The sequence below is a fragment of the Saimiri boliviensis genome, chromosome 3, assembly GCF_048565385.1.
Source record: "Saimiri boliviensis isolate mSaiBol1 chromosome 3, mSaiBol1.pri, whole genome shotgun sequence".
NCBI classification, from domain to species: Eukaryota; Metazoa; Chordata; class Mammalia; order Primates; family Cebidae; genus Saimiri; species Saimiri boliviensis.
In genome coordinates this window covers 37774354-37798688 of record NC_133451.1, presented here as the reverse complement: position 1 = coordinate 37798688, position 24335 = coordinate 37774354, and the positions used below count along the sequence as shown (strand labels likewise).

The following is a 24335-nucleotide window of genomic DNA, read 5'->3' as shown; positions in this document are numbered from 1 at the left end:
AAGGAGGGAAAATCTACTGATTACACTTGTATTAACCTATTACTTTACCAAATTCCCTTATTAAGCTCTACATGTTATGCAAATAATCATAACTGTCAACAAATAGGGATAGTTGTATATCTTTTTCTAATGTGTATGCCAACTATTTTATTTATTTATTTATTTTGAGAGGGAGTCTTGGTCCGTCACCAGGCTGGAGTGCAGTGACACATCTCAGCTCACTGTAACCTCTCACTCCCAGGTTCAAGCAATTCTCTGGCCTCAGCCTCCCGAGTAGCTGGGACTACAAGCATGCGCCACCACCTCCGGCTAATTTTTTTGTATCATTGACTAATGATGTTGATGATATGGGGTTTCACCATGTTGGCCAGGATAGTCTCAGTCTCCTGACCTTGAGTGCCGGGATTACAGGCATGTGCCAACTATTTCATTATTGCAATTGCTTCTAAAGAAGCAAAGCCTTCTAAAGAATGTTAAATAATTAGGCTGATATAGAGTATTTTGTTTCTTGTTTGAATTGATCTGGTTTTAGTGTTTCATTATTTAGGATAATAGTTGCTGAAATGTTTAGTAATCTATCTTTATTATATTCAATAAAGATAATACAGATTTTCATAGATTTTGTTTTTTTGAGACAGGAGTCTCACTGTTGCCCAGGCTGTAGTGTAGTGGCACGATCTTGGCTCACTGCAACCTCTGCCTCCCATGTTCAAGCCATTCTCCTGCCTCAGCTTCCTGAATAGCTGGGATTCCAGGCATACACCACCTCACCCAGCTAATTTTTGTATTTTTAGTACAGATGGGGTTTCACCATGTTGGCCAGGCTGTTCTTGAGCTCCTGACCTCAAGTGATCCTCCCATTGTGGCCTCCCACAGTGCTGGGATTACAGGCATGAGTAACCATGCCCAGCCCCTTCATAGATTTCTTAATAATCATTCTAGTATTCCTGGAAAAAGACCTTTCTGGTCATAGTGTATCCTTTTGATACACTGTGGGTTGTGTTTGACAATATATTTCTTTATAATTTATTGGGGCATATTTTACATATCCTAATTTATCCATTCCAGGTAGACAATTCAATGATTTTTAGTAAATTACCAAGTTGTGGAACCATTACCATAAAACAATTTTGCAACATTTTCATCATCTCAACTAGATCCCGCATGCCCATTTACTGTTCCTCATCATTGTCATTCCCGTCTTTTGTCCCAAGCACTGATCTATCTCTATAGATTTGCCTTATCTGGACATTTTATATACAGAGAATCATATAATACATAGACTCTTGTGTCTTGCTTCTTTCCCTTAGCATACTTTTGAGACTTGTCCCTGCTGTAGCTACTGGTATCAGTGCTTCTCAGCTACTCGAGAGGCTGAGGTGGGAGAATTACTTGAGCCCAGGAGTTTGATGCTGCAGTGAGCTATGATTGTGCCACTACACTCAACCTTGGGTGGCAGAGTGAGACCCTGTCTCAAAAAAAAAGTTGTTTTAGTATCAAGACCTTGTAAACTAAAAGAATGCTAAAGTAAATATTGACTCATTTTATATTTCTGACTTTCTGTAGAAAACAATACTAAACTGAGAGCAGAATAGTGAAGACTCAGATACTTGTAAATTCAGGCTGAACATTGAAAATGTTAATAATTTAGGTGTGGGCCAGGCGCGGTGGCTCACGCCTGTAATCCCAACACTTTGGGAAGCTGAGGTGAGTAGATCGCCTGAGGTCAGGAGTTTGAGACTAGCCTGAACAACATAGTGAAACCCTGTCTCTACTAAAAATACAAAAAATTAGCTGGGTGTGGTGCTGAGCGCTTGTAATCCCAGCTACTCAGGAGGCTGAGGCAAGAGAATCACTTGAACCCCTGAGGTGGAGGTTGTGGTGAGTTGGGATCATGGCACTGCACTCCAGCCTGGCAACAAGAGCAAGACTCTGTCTCAAAAAACAATTTAGGTGTCAAAATCTTTTAGATAATGTATATATGCCCTAGTATTTCTATTCACATGGTTTAAACTTTTATCAAGTTGATAAAAGTAAAATAAAATCAATCTTACTGATTTTAATCACTTACTGATTTTAATCACTTTAATCACCTGAATCCAGGAGTTCAAGACCAGCCAGGGCAATATTGTGAGACCCTATCTCCACAAAAAATTTTTAAAAACTGGCTGGGCATGGTGGCTCATGCCTGTTAATCCTAGCACTTTGGGAGACCGAGGGGGTGGATCTCTTGAGGTCAGGAGTTTGAGACTAGCCTAGCCAACATGGTGAAACCCTGTCTCTGCTAAAAATACACAAATTAGCCAGGCATGGTGGCATGCATCTGTAATCCCAGCTACTCGGAAAGCTGAGGTGCGAGAATCACTTGAACCCAGGAGACGGAGGTTGCAGTGAGCAGAGATTGTGCCACTGTACTCCAGCCTGAGCGACAAGGACTCCATCTCAAAAATAAATAAATAAAAATTTTTAAAAAGTGGCTGGGCGTGGTGATGTGCGTCTGTAGTCCCAGCTACTCAGGAGGCTGAGGTGGGAGGATCTCTTGGGCCCAGAAAGTTGAAGCTGCAGTGAGCCATGATCGTACCACAGCACTCCTGCCTGGGTAATAAGAGTGAGACCCTGCCTCAAAATAAAAATAAAATAAAATGACCATAAATACTTGTCTCCTAGATTATTCAGTTTTTTTTTAAAAGCCATACAAAGATTGGGCCTGGTGGCTCACGCCTGTAATCTCTGAACTTTGGGAGGCCAAGATGGGTCAGGAGTTCAAGACCAGCCTGGCAAACATGATGAAACGCCATCTCTACTGAAAATACAAAATTAGCTGGTCGTGATGGCACACACCTGTAATCCCAGCTACTTGGAAGGCTGAGGCAAGAGAATCGCTTGAACCCAGGAGGCAGAGATTGCAGTAAGCTGGGCAAAAGGAGTAAAACCATTGCATTCCAGCATGGGCAAAAGGAGTAAAACCTTGTCAAAAAAAAAAAAAAAGAAGGAGAAAAAGAAGAAGAAAGAAAGAAAGGAAAGAACGAAAAGAAAATCCATACAAAAATGATCATTCGGTAGAGGATTATAATAACATGCATTATCTCCTACATTATTTTAAGAATCTACTGTTGGAGACACTATGATAAAATTACTATATGTAAGTTGAATCCCTTCTAGCTGGACTAAATGGAATGTCTCATATTACAGAGTAGGATAAAATCTCATTTAGTTGGTATCATTGGAAAAGAAACTATTTCACAAAAGTAAACTCTCTTGGTAAATAGACCTAATCTCAATTTAAAAAATATTAGTAATTTATTATTTGATTGGCATGTGGCAATTTAATAATTGTTATGTTTTCCTACCTTTTAAAGTAAAACATACAGCATATAATTCAACATTTTCTTCATTATTTTAGTATCTACTTCAAAACTTTATTGATAACTCTAATTCTACAATCTTGCCATTCACTTTTGGCAATGAAAAAAATCAACACTGCCAATATCTCTAAATGTCAGAATACTGCAGCACAGTACTTTACTGAGAGGTAAAGTAACTTCGTTTAAATTATATAGGGCAATGTAGCTCCCATTACCACTACTTATGGTAGAAAATGGTTCTCAAACTTGAGGATGCATCAAAGCCACTGGAAGACTTATTAAAACACCATTTTCTAGGCCCCAGCCCCAGAGTTTCATATTCAGTAGGTGTGGGGTGAAGCCTAGTAATCTATATTTCCAAGAAGTTCCCAAAAGGCACTGATCTTCCTGTTGGGGATCACACTTTGAGAACCACTGGATTTTCCCTCGTTGTCTTTTCTGTAGCATCTGATGATAAAAATTCCACCTTTTTGAAGTGTGAAATCAATTTTTATAACAATCCAATTATTTAGCCAGGTTTGGGAACAACCACTAAATATTTTGTTTCCTAGGGTTCCATCCCAAGCACTCTTGTGTACTCTTTGGCCATTGTCATTCTCTTTCCTTTGGATTCAACAATCTAAAGAAATAGTTTTCAAAAAAGTCTAAGCCCTTAGACTCTAAAAGGATTAAAGGTGCCAAGAAGCTTCGGGAACATGATTCTTCAACTTCCTTCTCCATCCCCTGAATTAGCTCTTCATTCTCTATTCCTTGTTTCAACTGATGGCACCTTTTAATTAACCTAATTGCACAAATCAGAATCATTCCTGATTCCTCTTTTTGTTCACCCTCACCATTCAGTCATTAAGCTTTGTCAGTTTGACCTCATAAATAGCTCTTGAGTCTGGTAATTTCTCTCTACATCCACTGCCAGAGTGTGCCTAATTCACTTGTCTGAATTCCAAAAGCCTTCCTAATGGGTTTTTGGCTTTGACCCCTCAGATGCATTCTCCACAATGCAGTTATAGTAATCTTTCTGAAATAAAATTGTAATTATGCCATTCCTATTAAAAAATCCTTTAGTGCTTCCTCGTTGCTTTCAGGATAAAATTCAAACTCCTTGGCATGACTAGAGGTTCTCCATGTTCTGGTCCATTCCCCTCTTCAGCCCCATCTCTTGACTTTACCCCCTTTTATTTCTGCACTCTAGCCATGCAAACTACCTTCAAATTCCCAAACACATTATGTTTGCTCATGACTTTATAATGAAGTACAAGCTCCTATTTCTCCTGGGTATCATGCCCTCCTCTTTGGGGTGGCAAATTCATAATGTGGATCAAATAACACTGTAAGAAGTTCTCCCTGCTTTCTCGTCAGCCCCCCTCTTTTGGGTGGGCTACTTCTATTATTTTCAGAATGCCACATTCATGTGTCTATCATAGTCTTCATCTCATTATAATCACTGATTTATTTTTTAATCTATTTCTTCCTCCATCTGATACCATCTCCCTCCTACCCCCAGCAATTTTACACACAGTACACTCAAGAGGCAGAATGGTTTATTAGGCAAGGTACAGAACTGTACTTGGGTTCAAGTCCCACCTCGGCCTCTCATTAGCCCTATGATGTCAGCCAAATAGCAAAAGCCAAATAAAACTACAATACAGAAGGAGAGGAATTTATGCAATCACACTGTGATTTTGAACATACGGATTTACTTTTTTGGTCTGTCACTTCATTTGTACAATGAGTGTTGGAACAAATGATCTCCAAAATGCCTTTCAACCCTAAGAACTTATGGCTAGGATTAGCAGCACTACCCTGGATAAAAGACATTTTAAAGGTCTATAAGAGTTGTGCAACTATAGTATCATAAATATTTGAAACTGCAGAAGTAAAGTCAATTGTCAGGTTACTTAATTGTACAGATTCTTTTCAAAGTCTAATAGGATTTTTCAGATTTGGTTTGATTTGAGCTAGAAAGAATTTTTAGGCCAGGCGCAGTGGTTCATGCCTGTAATCCCAGCCCTTTGGGAGGCTGAGGCGGGCAGATCATGAGGTCAGATAATCAAGACCATCCTGGCCAACACGGCGAAACCCCGTCTCTACTAAAAATAAATAAAAATAAAAATAAATAAATAAATAAATAAATAAATAAATAAAAGCTGGACGTGGTGGCACACACCTGTAGTCCCAGCTACTCTGGAGGCTGAGGTAAGAGAATTGCTTGAACCCGGCAGGTGGAGGTTGCAGTGTGCCAAGATCATGCCACTGCACTCCAGCCTGGTGACAGAAAAAAAAAATTTGAAAAAATCTGCTAAGTAGAAGTAAAAATGTAGCTCCCTTTAAAAAATCTGATTTAAAGAGAAACATTTTATTATGTTACTTTTCCTGAATTATCATCAACTTACAGAGTTTCAGTCCTATGTATTCATACAATATTTTATATCTGAGGAGGAAGGTCTTACAAAGCATCCACATTGATTACTGTCTTTGTTACGTAAAGAACAAACAGTAACTTTTGCTTATAGCAGCAGGAAATAATACATTATGCTCAAGATAACTGCAAATAAGAGAACATTTATGGCACTTTAAATTAAAAAAAGAAAATGAAAGTCTGACCTTGAACAGAAACAGCTCATTCTTTTTCTGCTTTCAAGGCCTCTTTTACCATTCAAGGCCTTGAGATAGGCAGCAAAGTATGCAGGGAACATTTTTATATAGTCCAGTGAAAATTGTAAAAAGGGGAAAACTATACATGTAAATATTATGACTGGTTGTCTTGAATGCATCAACTAATCTCTAATCTCTCAATTCTGAAATAATATTTTTATTCATAGCACATTTTATGTCATAGAGCACGTTTCTGATCCTTGTAATAATCCTGTGAGATAGTCAGGGAAGACTTCTACTTGACAGATGAAGAAACTGAGTGGTGTGAATATGACAAGTCACAAAGTTTTACAATGTCAGAGCTTCAACTATTAATATACCTTATTAATCTTATATATCACCAGAATTCAATATTTAGTAGATACTTACTAAACATGTGGCAAAGGAATTAATCTAAATTTTCTGGTTCCTAGAGTCCAGTGTTCCTTTTATTAACAGTTTAGTAATTCTCCTCCAACTGATATGATAGGTTTGTATCTGAGTCAACTAAATTACTAACCCAAAATCAGGAATGTTACTTAATTGAGGCCTGGCTCGGTGGCTCATGCCTGTAATCCCAGCACCTTGGGAGGCCAAGGCAGGCAAATCACCTGAGGTCAGGAGTTCGAGACCAGCCTGACCAATGTGGTGAAACCCCATCTCTACTAAAAATACAAAAATTAGCAGGGCATGATGGCTCGCACCCGTAGTCCCAGCTACTTGGCAGGCTGAGGCAGGAGAATCACCTGAACCTGGGAGGTGGAGGTTGCAGTCAGCTGAGATTGTGCAACTGCACTCTAGCCTGGGTGACAGAATGAGACTCTATCTCAAAAAAAAAAAAAAAAAAAAAAAAAAATTGTTACTTAATTGATGTAATTTAGGTAACCAGATCTTCTGGATTGAAAACATAAGTTTACTATCTTTTCACCTACACATTTCATAGGAATACATGTAAAATTACTTTCTTTGATAGAATAGGCCAAGAAAAATTCCTATAAACAAGTACCTATTAATTACCTGTGGTGCAAGAAGAGGTAGCCTAATATAAGCCAGAAGTTTACTTAGATCTTTCCGTCTCTGTTCCAAATCATGACGGACCCAAGTAAGAAGTGCATTCAATATTGTTTCCTCATTAGGAATGTTCATGTCATCACTAGCCAAGAGCTTTGCAATTTCACTGGCTGGTAATAATACAAATTCCTGGTTTCTGATTACTTCCATGAAGTGTTCCTAGAGGGAAGAAATAGCAGATAAACAATATTGCTCCTTCTGACCATCACAATTTACTTAGAATAAAGTAAAAGTTTTTTGTTAGATACCAAAACACAATTTTTATTTTAGATGTTACAATGTATTACTATCTGTTAGGAAACAAACACAGCAGAAAAAAAAAATTAAACTGCAATTATGTTGTTAAACACATATAAGTAGAATTAAAGTGCTTAAAAATTAAATGTAATAAAGTATCATTTATTACATTTAAAAAATGGACCTGAGACATTGAAGTATTGCTTCACTCAAGTTAGGAAATACTTCTGGCAATTCTTTTGAAGGAAGAGAGAAAAAATGAATTAGACACTGAGAGGTATGATACTCTGACACCAGAAGTGGTTGGATTTCTGGGTGCTGAAGCATTTGGCCAGTGGTGGAGCCAAATACCTAAAGAGCTTGGTTACTTCTCTTACTCAGAAATGGCCTCCAGGATGGCTAGATTTCCCAGAACCATTCTAGACCACAGAAGTCTTCTCAGATCCTCCCTGGAACGAGTATCTATCCTTAGGGCTATACTACAACCAAATTGGTCTTTAAGGTAGTTTTCATGTTTTTTATAAGACCATCTAGGATTTTCGGTCTGTTTTCAAATTTTTTATCTCTTCTAAGGGTTTGTTTTTAAATGTTTAATCTCTTCTAATATAGTTTATTTACAAAGTTCTTTTGATCTCATAGGAAAAAGGACCCAAGGGAAAATAAAAATAGTGACCTATAATGCCCTGGAATCAGGACATTAGACTAAAGATGACTCAGTCTTGGCCTCACATTAGAATCAAATCCTCTATAATGTGAAATGGGAAATAAAAATGCCGTTAGGTGTGAGATGACCCTGATAGGCTATTATGCTAACTAATCTGGAGAGAAGGAAAACCATCTGATTTGAAAGGTTATAAGTCTTAATAAATGGATAGTTTACATAGTTATAATATAAGTGCTAGACACATATTGTCCCTTAATGTTTGTTTCAGACTTCTGATTTATTATTGCTGTCTCAGCATGTGGAGATTTACTAAAGAAGGAAGCTAAGGCTGTTTAAATCAGAGCTAGAGATAAGGACTATCAATAACTATCTTCTATACTGAAATAAAAATTATATTTTCCATATAGCCTGTGGTAACCTGAGTGAGGTACTGATCTAAAATACATGTTAGCTTGACATTCCTATCAGTAGAAGTTCTAAAGGGGAAAACCATTCGTGAATAATTAACGAAGTTCAATTGCTTCAATTTATCATGATTTGTTCAAGGATGTCCAAATGAGTCTATTTTAAATGATAGATTATCATTTTCAGAAACATATTTTAATAAAATTTCCATGCTAGAATGGCTTGAAGCAAAAGGTTGTAATGAATTGCATACTGACATTATTTTGGTAACACATAGCAAGAGCTACAAAAATGCTGAAACTCTCAACCCAGTTATCCCACTTGTAGTTTAAACCTTAATAAATAATAATTCATCAGCAAAAAAGCTAAATACCTAACAGTGATTTTCTGTATTATTATTTATAACGGAAAAAAATGGGAAATAGCCTACATGTTCAGCATAGGGAGCTGTATATTAAATAGGCATTAAAAATTTCAAAGGCAAAGTTCATGTAGCTACATACATGGAAAGATACTTATGATAAAATGTTAAGTGAGTTTCTGAAGAAATTAAAATAATAATATACATTTCCAATTCCTTAAACATATATAGTATAATTGACAGATTTATACATTGGTATAACTATTCTGTACTTTCAAATGCCATTAATTGCATTTCATCAGTAACAGAAGGACTATCACATAAATATTCACTTAACAAATTATTTGTTGATATATCTATTTCAGAATAATGTTCATTCCATTCCAGTATAATTTATATTAAGTGAAAATTGAGTTTTTTAACAACTTATGAAATACTATTGAACTCAAAGTTACAAACACAAAGTACTTTTCAAAAGTATTAATTTGGTTTTGAAGCAGCTACTTTCGCAGATTTCAATGTTTTTTTATAAGTCTTCTAGATTGAGAAAGACAATTTTAAGTTTTAAAATTAAATGTTTATATTTGTGTCATAAATTCAAAATGACATTAAATAGTTGTAGTGATACAAGCAGTCTTAAGACTCTGTTAGAGGCTAAATGACTTGCTCCAGGTCATGTTCAATGGCAGGCAGAATGAGAAAACAGGTTTCTAGATTCATGGATCCTGGGGAGGACTCCTCATCCTTTACGACTTGTATTTGCACAGGATCAGTGAACATCCTCAGTCCACACACCATTCACTGATTGAACTCACTGGCATGGTATTATGCTTTATATTTTAAATCCATATTATAACACACACAACTATCATGCTACCAAACACTTGCTAGCATTGTGCCCTTTCCCCTTTTAGAATAGTTTTTAAGCAAATGAAATTATGGAGAGATTTATTTAAATTGAAGATTGAATTTTGCTATACATTTTCATTCGGTTCCCATAGCAACAATTCAAATCAGGCTACCTGCCTCTAAATTACTTATTGTTATTAGAATTCAATTTCATGTCTCTGTTGAAACTGAATAATGTTAAATAATGGCCTTGAGAAAAAAAATCTACCACAACTAATTGACTATGAAAATAGCTTTAAAAATATCCAGCGAATTTAAATTTAATTTCTGTGTAAGCGTTAAAGCAGCAATCATGCCTCTACTGTAAACAGGAGTGACCTAAATGCATACAAATGGTTTCACCTGAATAAAACTCCTTCCCAGAAAAAAGATAATTATTCAAATTATAAATAATTATAAAGAAAAAAATCAGCCGGGCACGGTGGCTCAAGCCTGTAATCCCAGCACTTTGGGAGGCTGAGGCGGGTGGATCATGAGGTCGAGAGATCGAGACCATCCTGGTCAACAAGGTGAAACCCCGTCTCTACTAAAAATACAAAACATTAGCTGTGTATGGTGGTGCGTGCCTGTAATCCCAGCTACTCAGGAGGCTGAGGCAGGAGAATTGCCTGAACCCAGGAGGCGGAGGTTGCGGTGAGCCGAGATCGTGCCATTGCACTCCAGCCTGGGTAACAAGAGTGAAACTCCGTCTCCAAAAAAAAAAAAAAAAAAAAAAGAAAAAATCTAACTATATTTATATTCATCTCTTTCAAAAAAGTAGTTGAAATTGCAGGTGTATGGTTAAAATGAGAATCTACAAAGAATGATAAAGATGAAGGGAAAAGAAACATTTCAATGGACTTAATTTTTTAAATGTCAACCTCATAGCATGCTAGGGCTATATATTATTGTCCTGTTGTACAATCTCTTATTTTACCAGTTGAGGCTCTGTGACTATCATAAACAAGAAACTTTCCTGAGAAATGATTACACCATACGGAGGAGTCATAAAGGCTGTGGTTTTGTGAGTGCTTTTGTTCCCTCCCAAAAATTCTTACTGTGTTGGATAGAGGAAATCTATATAATGATGATGACAACAATGGAATGAGACTCATTGACTGGATATATGACATGCCAATCAATGTTCTGAGTGTTAATCAGAACATCTAATCCTCACACCAAGCTCATGAAGTAGACAGAATTGATCTTCCCAAGATTGTAAATACCTATTCTTAGAATTTTTCCAAATATCTATTTCTCTAATGAAAGATTCCTAAAGCATTCTCAGTCTCTCAACGGAAGGATGAAGGAGAGGGCAGGCAAAATACATTTTCTAAATGTTGACAAAACTAGTGATATCTATAACTATATTCATGTATGTGAATGTTAACATTTTTCCTTCTCTTAGAAACTGTATTGCCCTAAACTGAAGCATTTAAAGCAACACTCTTCAGTCATTGCCCAGGTGTGAAGAACTAACTGCTACAGTGTGGCAACATGATCATTCCTTAAAAATCCACACACCCTCCCATGCCTGTACCCCTCTACTGCTAAGACAACAGAGGCTGGTTCTAATGCTATGCACTCAACATGCCCTTATTTTCTTACTATCCTAGGTCCATCCATTTTTTAACTTTTATTGAGGGGTACATGTGAAGGTTTGTTATACAGATACACTTGTGTCATGGGGGTTGGTGGTACAGATTATTTCATTTTATTATCCTTCAGGCTACTAAATCAGAACCTCTTCTATGATTTATTGAGCATATAATTTGCTATAATGAATAAAAACATCATTCTACATGGCTGTAAATAGTTTATACATAGTCAGATTTATCCTTAATAAAAAGCCTCTCATTTGTCCTCTACCAGTATGTTGCAACCTTTGTCACGAATTTCTGTCAATGAATATGTGAACAATCCTGAAGAATTTCATCCATGTTCAGCAAAGTAAAATGTTTGGGGAGAGTCCTGTTTTAAAAAGCAGCAAATCTGAAAATCTTAATGAAACAGTCCTAGGCCACTGTTCTGCTTCCCAGTGACTGTCATAACTTAGGGCTTGATTCATATGCCCAGGAGAAGTATTACTTGTTGCTTTCCCATTATAACTCAATGAAAATATGACACACTAGGGCAATGAAGATCAGTCTCAAGACACGTGGCAGAGCCACGGGAAAACAGCAACATGTAGATAAGCCTGCAACAATAAGAAATATGCATACGCAGGATAGGCCTTCTCACTTTCAAAAAATACATACCATAGTATAATTGTGAGCCACTTTATGCAAATCTGTACAACCTTGAGCATCAGCAAAAGAACGAATTCCAAGACAGTTGGATGGATGAAGTTGTTTCATTAAAAACTTACAGCATGCTTCTACAACCTGCGAAAGCTGAAGAAGGCAAGCTGTAGATAACAGGGACTCGATATTATCTTCTTTTAATTCAAGGCGGCCTTAATGATAAAAAGAAATCCCATTAGCTAAGGAACTACATTAACCTTATTTTATAAAATAACTGATGTTAACAGTAGTGGTTTCATATAAGAACTCATTACATATATTACAGACCTACATGATTTAAGACATTCCAAAAAGAAAAGGCCTAACTGTGGAAAAAATTATTAGCTGTTTGAGACATCTACTAAAATAAAAACTAATGGCTTATTTTGAGAATTTTTTTTTTTTTTGAGATGGAGTCTTGCTCTGTTGCCGAGGCTAGAGTACAGTGGCACAGTCTCAGCTCACTGTAATTTCCACTTCCTGGGTTCAAGCGATTCTCCTGCCTCAGCCTCCCAAGTAGCTGGGATTACAGGTACGCACTACCACGCCCGGCTAATTTTTATATTTTTTAGTAGAGCTGGGGTTTCACCATATTGGCCAGGCTGGTCTTGAACTCCCGATCCGTGATCCATCCACCTCAGCTTCCCAAAGTGTTGGGATTACAGGCATGAGCCACCACACCTGGCCTATTTTCAGAATTTTAAAATTATGCATTAGTTAGTAACTTACATCTACAATATACCTGTATAACTCTCATTTTTTTTTTTTTTTTTTTTTAGACAGGGTCTCGTTCTATTGTCCAGGCTGGAGTGCTGTGGTGTAACCAATGGCTCATCCATCCCACCTCAGCTCAAGCGATCTGAACTCAAGCGATCATCCATCCCACCTTGGCTTCCCGAAGTGCTGCGATTTACAAGGCTAAGACACTATACCTAGCCAACTCTCAAATTTTAAATGCAAAAATTTGACGCTACATAATTAATTTTTATGTTAGCATTGTAAAAGGACATTCAAAAGCTTAATTATAATAACCATTTTAAAGGTTGTAATATGGAGATTTTAATTTATCACCAGGTTAAATACAAAAGGTAGTGATGACAATAGAAGAATTAACTGTTAGCGATGGCATGCTTTCTAAAGACAGAAATCCAAAATCTAATAATACAACATCAATCTAAGAGGCTTTAATTTACATTTTCAGACTTGTTACCTGTATAAGCATACTGGATCAAGGACCACAATGAATTCGGTTCTACACCTTCCATTTTTATTTCTTCTTGTCTTGCTTCTCTAACATCATTAGTAAACATGGCAGCAAAATAGTCTGAGACAGAGGAAAGCACCAATCTGAGAACACATTAGGAAAAAAAAAAATCAATGACCACATTCAAGTTGATGTTCATTAATAAATGCTGCTGCTGCTTCTATTTTGTTTGTTACTCAGAGTGCATGGTACTAGGAAAATGCATTTTAAGCTTGACAAATTACTTTATGCCCTACTTCCTTCCTTTGAATAATAAATTATCATTACCAAACTTTCTGCTGAGGTGAATGCTTTACCAGCTTACTACTAAAATAATGCTTTATAACATCCAGAAAACAAGCTATAAGCCCATAGCATTAAATCAACTATATAAAGGAAAAAATGTAAAAGTTATTGTTTGTTGGGGGAGGGGGGAGGATCCAAGATGGTTGAATAGGAACAGCTCTGGATTGCAGTTCCCAGCAAAAATGAGAGGGTGAGTGATCGCCGCATTTCCAAACAAATTTTTACTGCCCACAGAGCAGGAGATTCCGGAGCGGAAAAGTGCCACAAGTCTCCAGCATGGCTGTTTCAGCCAGTGCAGCGGGTCTCCACACAAAAACTCACACAAATCCGGGCACCATTTCAACTGGTGACTGGTACACCTGGGAGACAGTCACATGTTCAAGTGGAAAAAAGGGGGCTGAAACAGAGAGCCAGGTGATCTGGCTTGGCTGGTCCCACCCACACAAAGACCAGCAATCTGAAATGCTTTGGATTGACAGTTTCAGCAAGCACAGCTGGACCCAGGACGGTCCAGCTCTGTGGGGGGAAGGGCATCCACCATTACCAAGGCAGTCCGCCATTACTGAGGCAGAGCTCAGCAACGCCTCTGCTGGCAGACTGTGACTGGGCGACCTCCTCGCTGGGCAGGGCATCTCTGAAAAAAGGCAGCAGAATGACAGGAACTTATAAATAAAGCCCCGCCTACCGGGACAGAGCACCTGGGAAAAAAAGGACGTTATGAGTTCCACTGCAGCAGACTTAAACCTACCTGCCCAGCATCTCTGAACAGAACAATGGAGCTCACAGCTCAGCACTTGAGCTCCTGTAAGGGACAGACTGTCTCCTCAAGCAGCTCCCTGATCCCTGTATATCCAAAGAGACATCTTATAAAGGAGAGCTCAGGCTGACATCTGGCAGGTATCCTTCTAGGACAAAGATAACAGAGGAAGAAACTGGCAGCAACCCTTTCTGTTCTGTGGCCGCTGCAGGTGATCCCCAGGCAAGCAGGGTCTGGAGTGGACCTCCAGCAGTCCTACAGCAGAGGGGCAAGACTGTTAGAAGAAAGACTAAGAAACAGAAAAAAATAACTTCATAAGCAACAAAAAGGACATCCACTCAGATACCCCATCTGAAAGTCATCAACCACAAAGACCACATGTAGATAAATCCAAAAAGATGGGAAGAAACCAGTGCAAAAGGGATGAAAATACCCAAAACCAGAATGCCTCTCCTCCTCTAAGGGATCACAACTCCTCACCAGCAAGGGAACAAAGCTGGATAGAGAATGAATCTGATGAATGGTCAGAAACAGGCTTCAGAAGGTGGGTAATAACAAACATCTCTGAGCTAAAAGAACATGTTCTAACCCAATGCAAAGAAACTAAGAACCTTGAAAAAAGGTTTGACGAAATGCTAACGAGAATAAACAGCTTAGAGAGGAATAGAAATGAATTGATGGAGCTGAAAAACACAACATGAGAACTTTGCGAAGTATACACAAGTTTCAATAGCTGAATTGACCAAGCAGAAGAAAGGATATCAGAGATTGAAGATCAACTCAATGAAATAAAACAAGGCAAGATTAGAGAAAAAAGAATAAAAAGAAATGAACAAAGCCTCCAAGAAATATGGGATTATGTGAAAAGACCTAATCTACATTTGATAGGTGTATCTCAATGTGACAGAGAGAATGAATCCAAGCTAGAAAACACTCTTCAGGACATTAACCAGGAGAACTCCCCCAGCCTAGCAAGGCAGGCCAACATTCAAGTCCAGGAAATACAGAGAACACCACAATGATATTCCTCAAGAAGAGCAACCCCAAGGCACATAATCGTCAGATTCACCAGGGCTGAAATGAAGGAAAAAATGCTAAGAGCAGCCAGAGAGAAAGGTTGGGTTACTCACAAAGGGAAGGCCATCAGACTCACAGCAGATCTCTCAGCAGAAACCCTACAGGACAGAAGAGTGGGGGCTAATATTCAACATCCTTAAGAAAAGAACTTTCAACCTAGAATTTCATATCCAGCCAAACTAAGCTTCATAAACAAAGGAGAAATAAAATCCCTTATGAACAAGCAAGTGCTCAGAGATTTCATCACCACCAGGCCTGCCTTACAAGATCTCCTGAAAGAAGCACTAGACATAGAAAGGAACAACCAGTTTCAGCCACTCCAAAAACATACCAAATGATAAAGAGCATTGACACAATGAAGAAACTACATCAACTAATGGGCGAAACAACCAGCTAGCTTCAAAATGGCAAGAGCAAATTGACACATAACAATATTAACCTTAAATGTCAATGGGTTAAATGCTCCAATCAAAAGACACAGACTGACATTTTGGATAAAAAGTCAAAACCCATTGTGCTGTATCCAGGAAACCCATCTCAAATGCTAGGATACACATAGGCTCAAAATAAAGGGACAGAGGAAGATCTACCAATAAATGGGGAGCAAAAAAAATCAAGAGTTGCAATCCTAGTCTTTGATAAAATAGACTTTCAACCAACAAAGATCAAAAGAGACAAAGAAGGGCATTACATAATGGCAAAAGGATCAATGCAACAAGAAGAGCTAACGATCCTAAATATATACACACCCAATACAGGAGCACCCAGATACATAAAGCAAGTTCTTAATAACCTACAAAGAAACTTATCTCGCACATAATAATAGTGGAAGACTTTAACACTTCACTGTCAATATTAGAAAGATCAACGAGACAGAAAATTAATAAGGATATCCAGGACCTGAACTCAGACCTGGACCAAGCAAACCTAATGGACATTTACAGAACTCTCCACCCCAAATCCACAGAACATACATACTTCTCAGCACCACACGGCACCTACTCTAAAATTGACCACATAATTGGAAGTAAATCACTCCTCAGCAAATGCAAAAGAACAGAAATCATAACAAACAGTCTCTCAGACCACAGTGCAATCAAATTAGAACTCAGAATTCAGAAACTCACTCAGAACCGCACAACTTCATGGAAACTGAACAACTGGCTCTTGAATGTTGATTGGATAAACAATGAAATGAAGGCAGACATAAAGATGTTCTTCAAAACCAACCAGAACAAAGACACAATGTATCAGAATCTCTGGGACACATTTAAAGCAGTGTCTAGAGGAAAACATACAGCAATAAATGCCCACATGAGAAGCAAGGACAGATCTAAATTCGACACCCCATCATCAGAATTGAAAGAGCTAGAAGAGTAAGATCAAAAAAACTCAAAAGCTAGCAAAAGACAAGAAGTAACAAGATCAGAGCAGAACTGAAGGAGATAGAGACACACAAAAACCTTCAAAAAAATCAATAAATCCAGGAGCTGGTTAGGAGATCAACAAAACAGACAGACCGCTAGCTAGATGAACAAAAAAGAAAAGAGAATAACTGAATAGAAGCAATAAAAAACGATAAAGGAGAGATCACCATCAATACCTCAGAAATACAAACTACCATCAGAGATTACTACAAACAACTCAATGCACATAAACCAATAAATCTGGAAGAAATGGATAAATCCCTGGACACTTACACCCTCCCAGCCTAAACCAGGAAAAAGTCGAAACCCTGAATAGGCAAATGACAAGGGCTGAAGTTGAGGCAGCAATTAATAGCTTACCAACCAAAAAAAGCCCAGGTCTAGATGGGTTCACAGCTAAATTCTGCCAGACATACAAAAAAGAGCTGGTACCTCTCCTTCTGAAACTATTCCAAACAATACAAAAAGGGGGAATCCTCCTCAAATCATTTTATGAGACCAACATCATCTTGATACCAAAACCCGGCAGAGGTGCAATAAGAAAAGAAAACTTCAGGCCAATATCCATGATGAACACAGATGCAAAAATCTTCAATAAAATACTGGCAAACCAATTGCAACAGCACATCAAAAAGCTTATACATCACGATCAAGTAGGCTTCATCCCGGGGATGCAAGGCTGGTTCAACATACACAAGTCTATAAACATAATTCACCACATAAATAGAACCAAAGACAAAAACCACATGATTATCTCAATAGATGCAGAGAAAGCCTTCAACAAAAGGTACCAATGACCTTCAACAGCCCTTTATGCTAAAAACTCTCAATAAACTAGTTATCGATGGAACATATCTCAATAAAAATAAAAGCTATTTACAACAAACCTACAGCCAGTATCATACTGAATGGGCAAAAACTGGAGGCATTCCCTTTGAAATCTGGCACTAGACAAGGATGCCCTCTCTCACTACTACTAGTCAATATAGTATTGGAAGTTCTGGCCAGAGCTTTCAGGCAAGAAAAAGAAATAAAGGGCATTCAATTAGGAAAGAAGGAAGTCAAATTGTCTCTATTTGCAGACAACATGATTGTATATTTAGAAGACCCTATCATCTCAGCCCAGAATCTCCTGAAACTGATAAGCAACTTCAGCAAAGTCTCAGGATACAAAATCGATGTGCAAAAATCACAAGCATTCTTATACACCAATAACAGACTTAAAGAGTGCCAAATCAAGAATGAACTGCCATTCACAATTGCTACAAAGAGAATAGAATACCTAGGAATACAACTAACAAAGGATGTAAAGGACCTCTTCAAGGAGAACTACAAACCACTGCTCAATGAAATAAGACAGGACACAAACAGATGGAGAAAAATTCCATGCTCACAGTTAGAAAGAATCAATATCCTGAAAATGGCCAAACTGCCCAAAGTAATTTATAGATTCAACGCTATCCCCATCAAGCTACCAATGACCTTCTTCACAGAACTGGAAAGAAACACCTTAAACTTCATAGGGAACCAAAAGAGAGCCTGCATAGCCGAGTCAATTCTAAGCAAAAAGAACAAAGCTGGAGGCGTCATGCTACCTGGCTTCAAACGATACTACAAGGCTACAGTAATCAAAACAGCATGGTACTGGTACCAAAACAGAAATACAGACCAATGGAACAGAACAGAGGCCTCAGAGGCAACACCACACATCTACAACCATCTGATCTTTGACAAACCTGATAAAAACAAGCAGTGGGGAAAGGATTCCTTGTTTAATAAATGGTATTGGGAAAACTGGCTAGCCATGTGCAGAAAGCAGAAACAGGACCCCTTCCTGATACCTTACACTAAAATAAACTCCAGATGGATTAAAGACTTAAACATAAGACCTAACACCATAAAAACCCTAGAAGAAAACCTAGGCAAAACCATTCAGGACATAGGCATAAGCAAGGACTTACTTCATGATTAAAACACCAAAAGCACTGGCAACAAAAGCCAAAACAGACAAATGGGATCTAATTAAACTCTAGACCTTCTGCACAGCAAAAGAAACAATCATTAGAGTTAACCGGCAACCAACAGAATGGGAAAAAATGTTTGCAATCTACCCATCTGACAAAGGACCTATATCCAAAATGTACAAAGAACTAAAACAGATTTACAAGAAAAATCCCAAACAAACCCATTCAAAGGTGGGCAAAGGATACAGACAGACACTTTTCAAAAGGAGACATGTATGAGGCCAAGAAACATACGAAAAAATGCTCATCGTCAATGGTCATTAGAGAAATGCAAATCAAAACTACACTGAGATACCATCTCACGCCAGTTAGAATGGTGATCATTAAAAAATCTGGAGAAAACAGATGCAGGAGAGGATATGGAGAAGTAGGAACACTTTTACATTGTTGATGGGAGTGTAAATTAGTTCAACCACTGTGAAAGACAGTGTGGCGCTTCCTCAAGGACCTAGAAATAGAAATTTCATTTGACCCAGCAATCCCATTTACTAGGTATATATCCAAAGGATTATAAATCGTTCTATTATAAGGACACATGCATATGTATGTTCACTGCAGCACTGTTTACAATAGCAAAGACTTGGAACCAACCTAAATGCCCATCAATGATAGACTGGACAGGGAAAATGTGGCACATATACACCATGGAATACTATGCAGCCATAAAAAACAATGAGTTTGTGTCCTTTGTAGGGACATGGATTAACCCAGAAACCATCATTCTCAGCAAACTGACACAACAGAAAATCAAACACCACATGTTCTCACTCACAGGCGGGTGTTGAACAACGAGAACATACGGACACAGAGAGAAAAGCATCACACACTGAGGTCTGTTGGAGGGGACTAGGGGAGGGACAGTGGGGGGCAGGGAGTTGGGGAGGGATGACATGGAGAGAAATGCCAGATATAGGTGATGAGGATGGATGCAGCAAACCACATTGCCATGTATGTACCTATGCAACAGTCCTGCATGTTCTTTACATGTACCCCAGAACTTAAAATGCAATAAAACATATATATTTTTTAAAAAGTTATTATCATTTTTAAAAATAACCTAAGCCTTTTAAAAAAATTAATTATAGAAGTAGTGAATATATGGTAGACATTTGAAAATGATTTTTGCTAGCAAGTTTTAAATTTTTATAATTCTTTTTATTTACTTATGTATTTTTTGGAGACAGTGTGAGTGCAGTGGTGCAATCTCGGCTCATTACAACCTCTGCCTCCCGAGTTCAAGTAATTCTCCTGGCATAGCCTCCGGAGTAGCTGGGATTTACAGGTATCCACCACCACGCCTGGCTAATTTTTATATGATTAGTAGAGATGGGGTTTCACCATGTGGGCCAGGCTGGTCTCAAACTCCTGACCTCAGGTGATCTGCCCACCTCTGCCGCCCAAAGTGCTGGGATTACAGGCATGAGCCACCGTGCCCAGCCAATGTTCTGTTATTATCTTAGTCTGTATTTTGTTTAAAAATTGTTGTAATAACACTATAAATCTATATTTTTATAATTATAAAATATATTAGTTATATCTCTTAAGTTTTTGACAGTCATATATAATAAATTTTAAATGAAACATATCCTTTTTTAAAAAAATCTATACAGAGTCTCACTCTGTCTCCCAGGCTGGAGTGCCATGCTGTGATCTCGGCTCACTGCAACCTCTGCTTCCCAGGTTCAAGCAATTCTCTTGCCTCAGCCTCCAGAGAAGCTGATATTACAGATGTGTCCACCACGTCCAGCTAATTTTTTTGTTTTTATTAGACATGGGGTTTTGCCATGATGGCCAGGCTGATCTCCAACTCCTGGCCTTAAGTGATCAGGCCACCTGGACCTCCTAGAATGCTGGTAATACAGGTGTGAGTTATAGAACCGGGCTGTATTTCTGAAACAGGCATTTTTTCATTGGATAATGTCTTGAAGATATTTCCGAGTCAGCACACTTGATTCGATTTTAAATATTTTCATTTTTAAAATAAAAATTATGATACAGATAATCGTTGGGTCCCTCCTAATTCCATTTTCGTCCCTCCCCATGAGTGGCACTGCTGAGTCACAAGATTGCCAGAGTAAGATACCAATGTAGACCCCACCAGCATTGGATAAGACTAACATTTTCCCCATAATATTGTCAGATGTTAAAATTTTGGGCCATCTATAAATGGTATCTCTTTGTTTCAATTTTCATTTATCTGATTGCTAGTGAGGTTTTTCAAATGTTTACTGGCCATTCAGGTTGCTCCTTCTGAAAATTGCCTATTTATTTATTGATTCATTTAATAAGCAAACACTTAGGTGTGTCCAGTAACTACTGTGTGTCCAATGGGTACTGTTCTAGATACCTGAGATGATACATCAGGGGACAAAATAAGACAAAAGATCCCTTCTCTCATGGAATCTTACATTTAGAGGGTAGGGAGACAATGATCAGTAGAAGTAAATTCTATAGTATGTTAAAAGGTGATAAGTGCTAAGGGGGAAAAAGTAGGGTAAAGGCAAATGGGGAAAGTGTGGTGAGTTTAAATAGGTCGTCTCACTGGAAGATGACATGGGCAAAGATTTGAAGGTAGTTTAGGATTTGGTTATGCAGGTATCTGGGAACAGCCTTCAAGCAGAAGAAATAGTGCAAAAGTCCAAAGGCAGGAGCAGCACGCCTGGCACACACAAGGAACGACAAGAGTTTCTGTGTGGCTGATGCTGACTGAGCAAGAAAGAGACCAATAGGACAGAATACTAGAGAGGTAACAGGAGGCTGGATCATGTACGCCATTACATGTACTTTGTCTTTCACACTCACTGACTTCATGAAGAGTCAGTGCACGATTTGATCAAAGAAATGACTGCATTTGAGTTCCACTTTAAAGGATCACTCAGGTAGCTATGTTAAAACAGAATGTAGCGGCAAAGAGTGGAGGAAAGGAGGATCAGTTAGGAGACTTTTGCAATAGTCATCTAAGTGAGATGTTCATGGCTCACACAAGCATGGCAGGTAGGGTAATCAGTTCCGTTTTGGAAATACAGAAGTTAAGGTGCCTCTATGAAATTCGGGTTGAAATAGCTTTTTAACAAACCCATGTTCATAAGCTGGACTTTCTGTCACAGTATACAGTAATATCTCAATAAATGTATGCTAATTGAGTCATTGAAAACTGTAAGACCAAGCCAATTCTTTCTAATGATCTTATTTCCACTTTGGAAGTTAATTTTTTTTTTTTAATTTTAAAAGGTTTTTGGGGAATGGGTGGTGTTTTGTTACATGAGTAAGTTCTTTAGTGGTAATTTCTGAGATTTTGGTTCACCCACCCCCCAAGCAGTGTACACTGTACCCAATGTGTAGTCTTTTATCCCTTACTCCCCTCTGAGCCCTTACCCCAAGTCCCCAGAGTCCACTGTATCATTCTTTTTGCTTGTTTGTTTTGGGAGACAGAGTCTCACTCTATCGCCCAGGCTGGAGTGCAGTGGCATGATCTTAGCTCACTGCAACGTCTGCCTCCCAGGATCAAGCAATACTCGAGACTCGGCCTCCCAGTGGCTGGGATTACAGGTTCACGCCACCATGCCTGGCTAGTTTTTTTATTTTTAGAAGAGACAGACCTTTGCCATGATGGCCAGGCTGATGTCAAATTCCTGGCCTCAAGTGATCCACCCACCTCAGCCTTCCAAAGTGCTGGGATTACAAGCCCTGAGCCACCACGCCCAGCCCATTGTATCATTCTTATGCCTTTGCATCCTCATACCTCAGCTCCCACTTATGAGTGAGAATGTGTGATGTTTGGTTTTCTATTATTGAGTTACTTCACTTAAAACAAGTCTCCAGTTCCATCCCAGTTGCTGAGAATCCCATTATTTTGTTCCTTTTTATGGCTGAGTGGTATTCCACCATATATGTATACACCACATTTTCTTTATCCACTTGATTGATGGGCATTTGGGCTGCAATTTTGAATTGTGCTGCTATAAACATGTGTGTGCAAATATCTTTTTCATATTATGACTTCTTTTCCTCTGAGTAGATGGATAGTAGTGTGGGATTACTGGATCAAATGGTTGATCTACTTTTAGTTTTATTTATTTATTTATTTTAACATTTAGTTCCTTGAGGAATCTCCACACTTTTCCATAGTGTTCGTACTAGTTTACATTCCTGCCAACAGTGTAAAAGTGTTCCCTTTTCACCAATATCTATGCCAACATTGATTATTTTTTGATTTTATGATTGTGGCCATTCTTGCAAGAGTAAGGTGGTATCGCATTGTGGTTCTGATTTGCATCTCCCTGATAATTAGTGATATTAAACACTTTTTCATATGATTGTTGGCTATTTGTATATCTTCTTTCACAAACTGTCTATTCATGTCCGTAACCCACTTTTTGATGGGACTTTTTTTTTTGCTGATTTTTTTTTTTTTTTGTAGATTCTGGAGTATTAGTTCTTTCTCAGATGTATAGATTGTGAAGATTTTCTCTCACTCTGTGGGTTGTCTGTTAACTTACATTCTTTCTTTTGCTTTGCAGAAGCTTTTTAGTTTAATTAAGTCTCATCTATTTATCTTTGTTTTTGTTACATTTGCTTTTGGGTTTTTGGTCATGAAGTCTTTGCCTAAGCCAATATCTAGAAGGCTTTTTCCAATGTTATCTCACTTTAGAAGGTTTAAAAAAAAATCTTTGGGACAGAGCATTAATTAGTTTTGAAGGGCATCAAAAAAAAAAAAAAAAGAAACAAAACCTTTGAGAATCATACTGGTAATTAACAATGAACAAATGAATACAGAATTATATGAAAATAAATTATTCTTTAACAGCTCTTTTATTTTCTTACTTCAAGAAATAATACGTAATTTGTAGTAAAGGTTTTGTTTTCCCTAGCACTGTTTTTCATACTTCTTAGAAATCAACAAACAGAAGTTGGAATAGATGTGGCTATTTTAAAAACTCTTAAGACTTTGTGTTACTCCAATTCACCAGCTTTTCTTTTTCTAAATATCCACAAGCTTTAATTTCCATTGAGTTTACTGTAAGTATTTAATAGAATATAGCATAAAAGCTTCTTCTAGCAGCTGAAGTCTATACAAAACAATACCAACCTATCTGAGGCCAGTATGTTTTGTTATTGTGCTTTTATAGCAGGAAAATGACCCTTTGAGGATCACCAAATGTGTAATAATTTCATTTGAACTATTTTCCTGGTGGAAATCCCATGAACTACACCCCTTCCCAAAAACATAATAGTCAATTGAAGTAGGTTACCTCAATATACATAACCAAATTATCGAGGAAATATTTCACACATACAGAAATATAGAAAACAATTTACCTGTGAGCTGGAATTCTGCGATCACCAGCAACTAAAATTACATCGCACAACTGTTTATGTCTCAAATAGTTTTCCATTTTTTTAAATGTTTGCTCGGCATGATTAAGGGCTTGGAAAAATTCATCTGATGAACATGGCTCCATAGTATGACAGGATGATAATGTCTGACTACTATTAGAAGTCCTGAAAAGAAAAAAAAACACACATTTTGAAATACCACTGTCACATTAAAAATATCTTTCCTATTAAGTCCTTTGAAAGCCCTTAAATGTAACAGA

The 24335-nt window shown here is 37.9% G+C and overlaps 1 protein-coding gene across 3 annotated transcripts in view; it reads right to left on the bottom strand.

The window, feature by feature from the left end:
* KLHL5 (kelch like family member 5) overlaps positions 1-24335 on the bottom strand; it is a 92076-nt gene that overhangs the window by 34440 nt on the left and 33301 nt on the right. For all 3 annotated transcript variants that reach the window (XM_039468346.2, XM_039468347.2, XM_039468348.2), the window contains 4 exons: positions 24058-24240; positions 13115-13251; positions 11881-12077; positions 7014-7226 (listed from right to left, as the gene is read on the bottom strand). In XM_039468346.2, coding sequence (XP_039324280.1) covers positions 7014-7226; positions 11881-12077; positions 13115-13251; positions 24058-24240 — 730 coding nt within the window. The remainder of the gene's footprint in view (positions 1-7013; positions 7227-11880; positions 12078-13114; positions 13252-24057; positions 24241-24335) is intronic.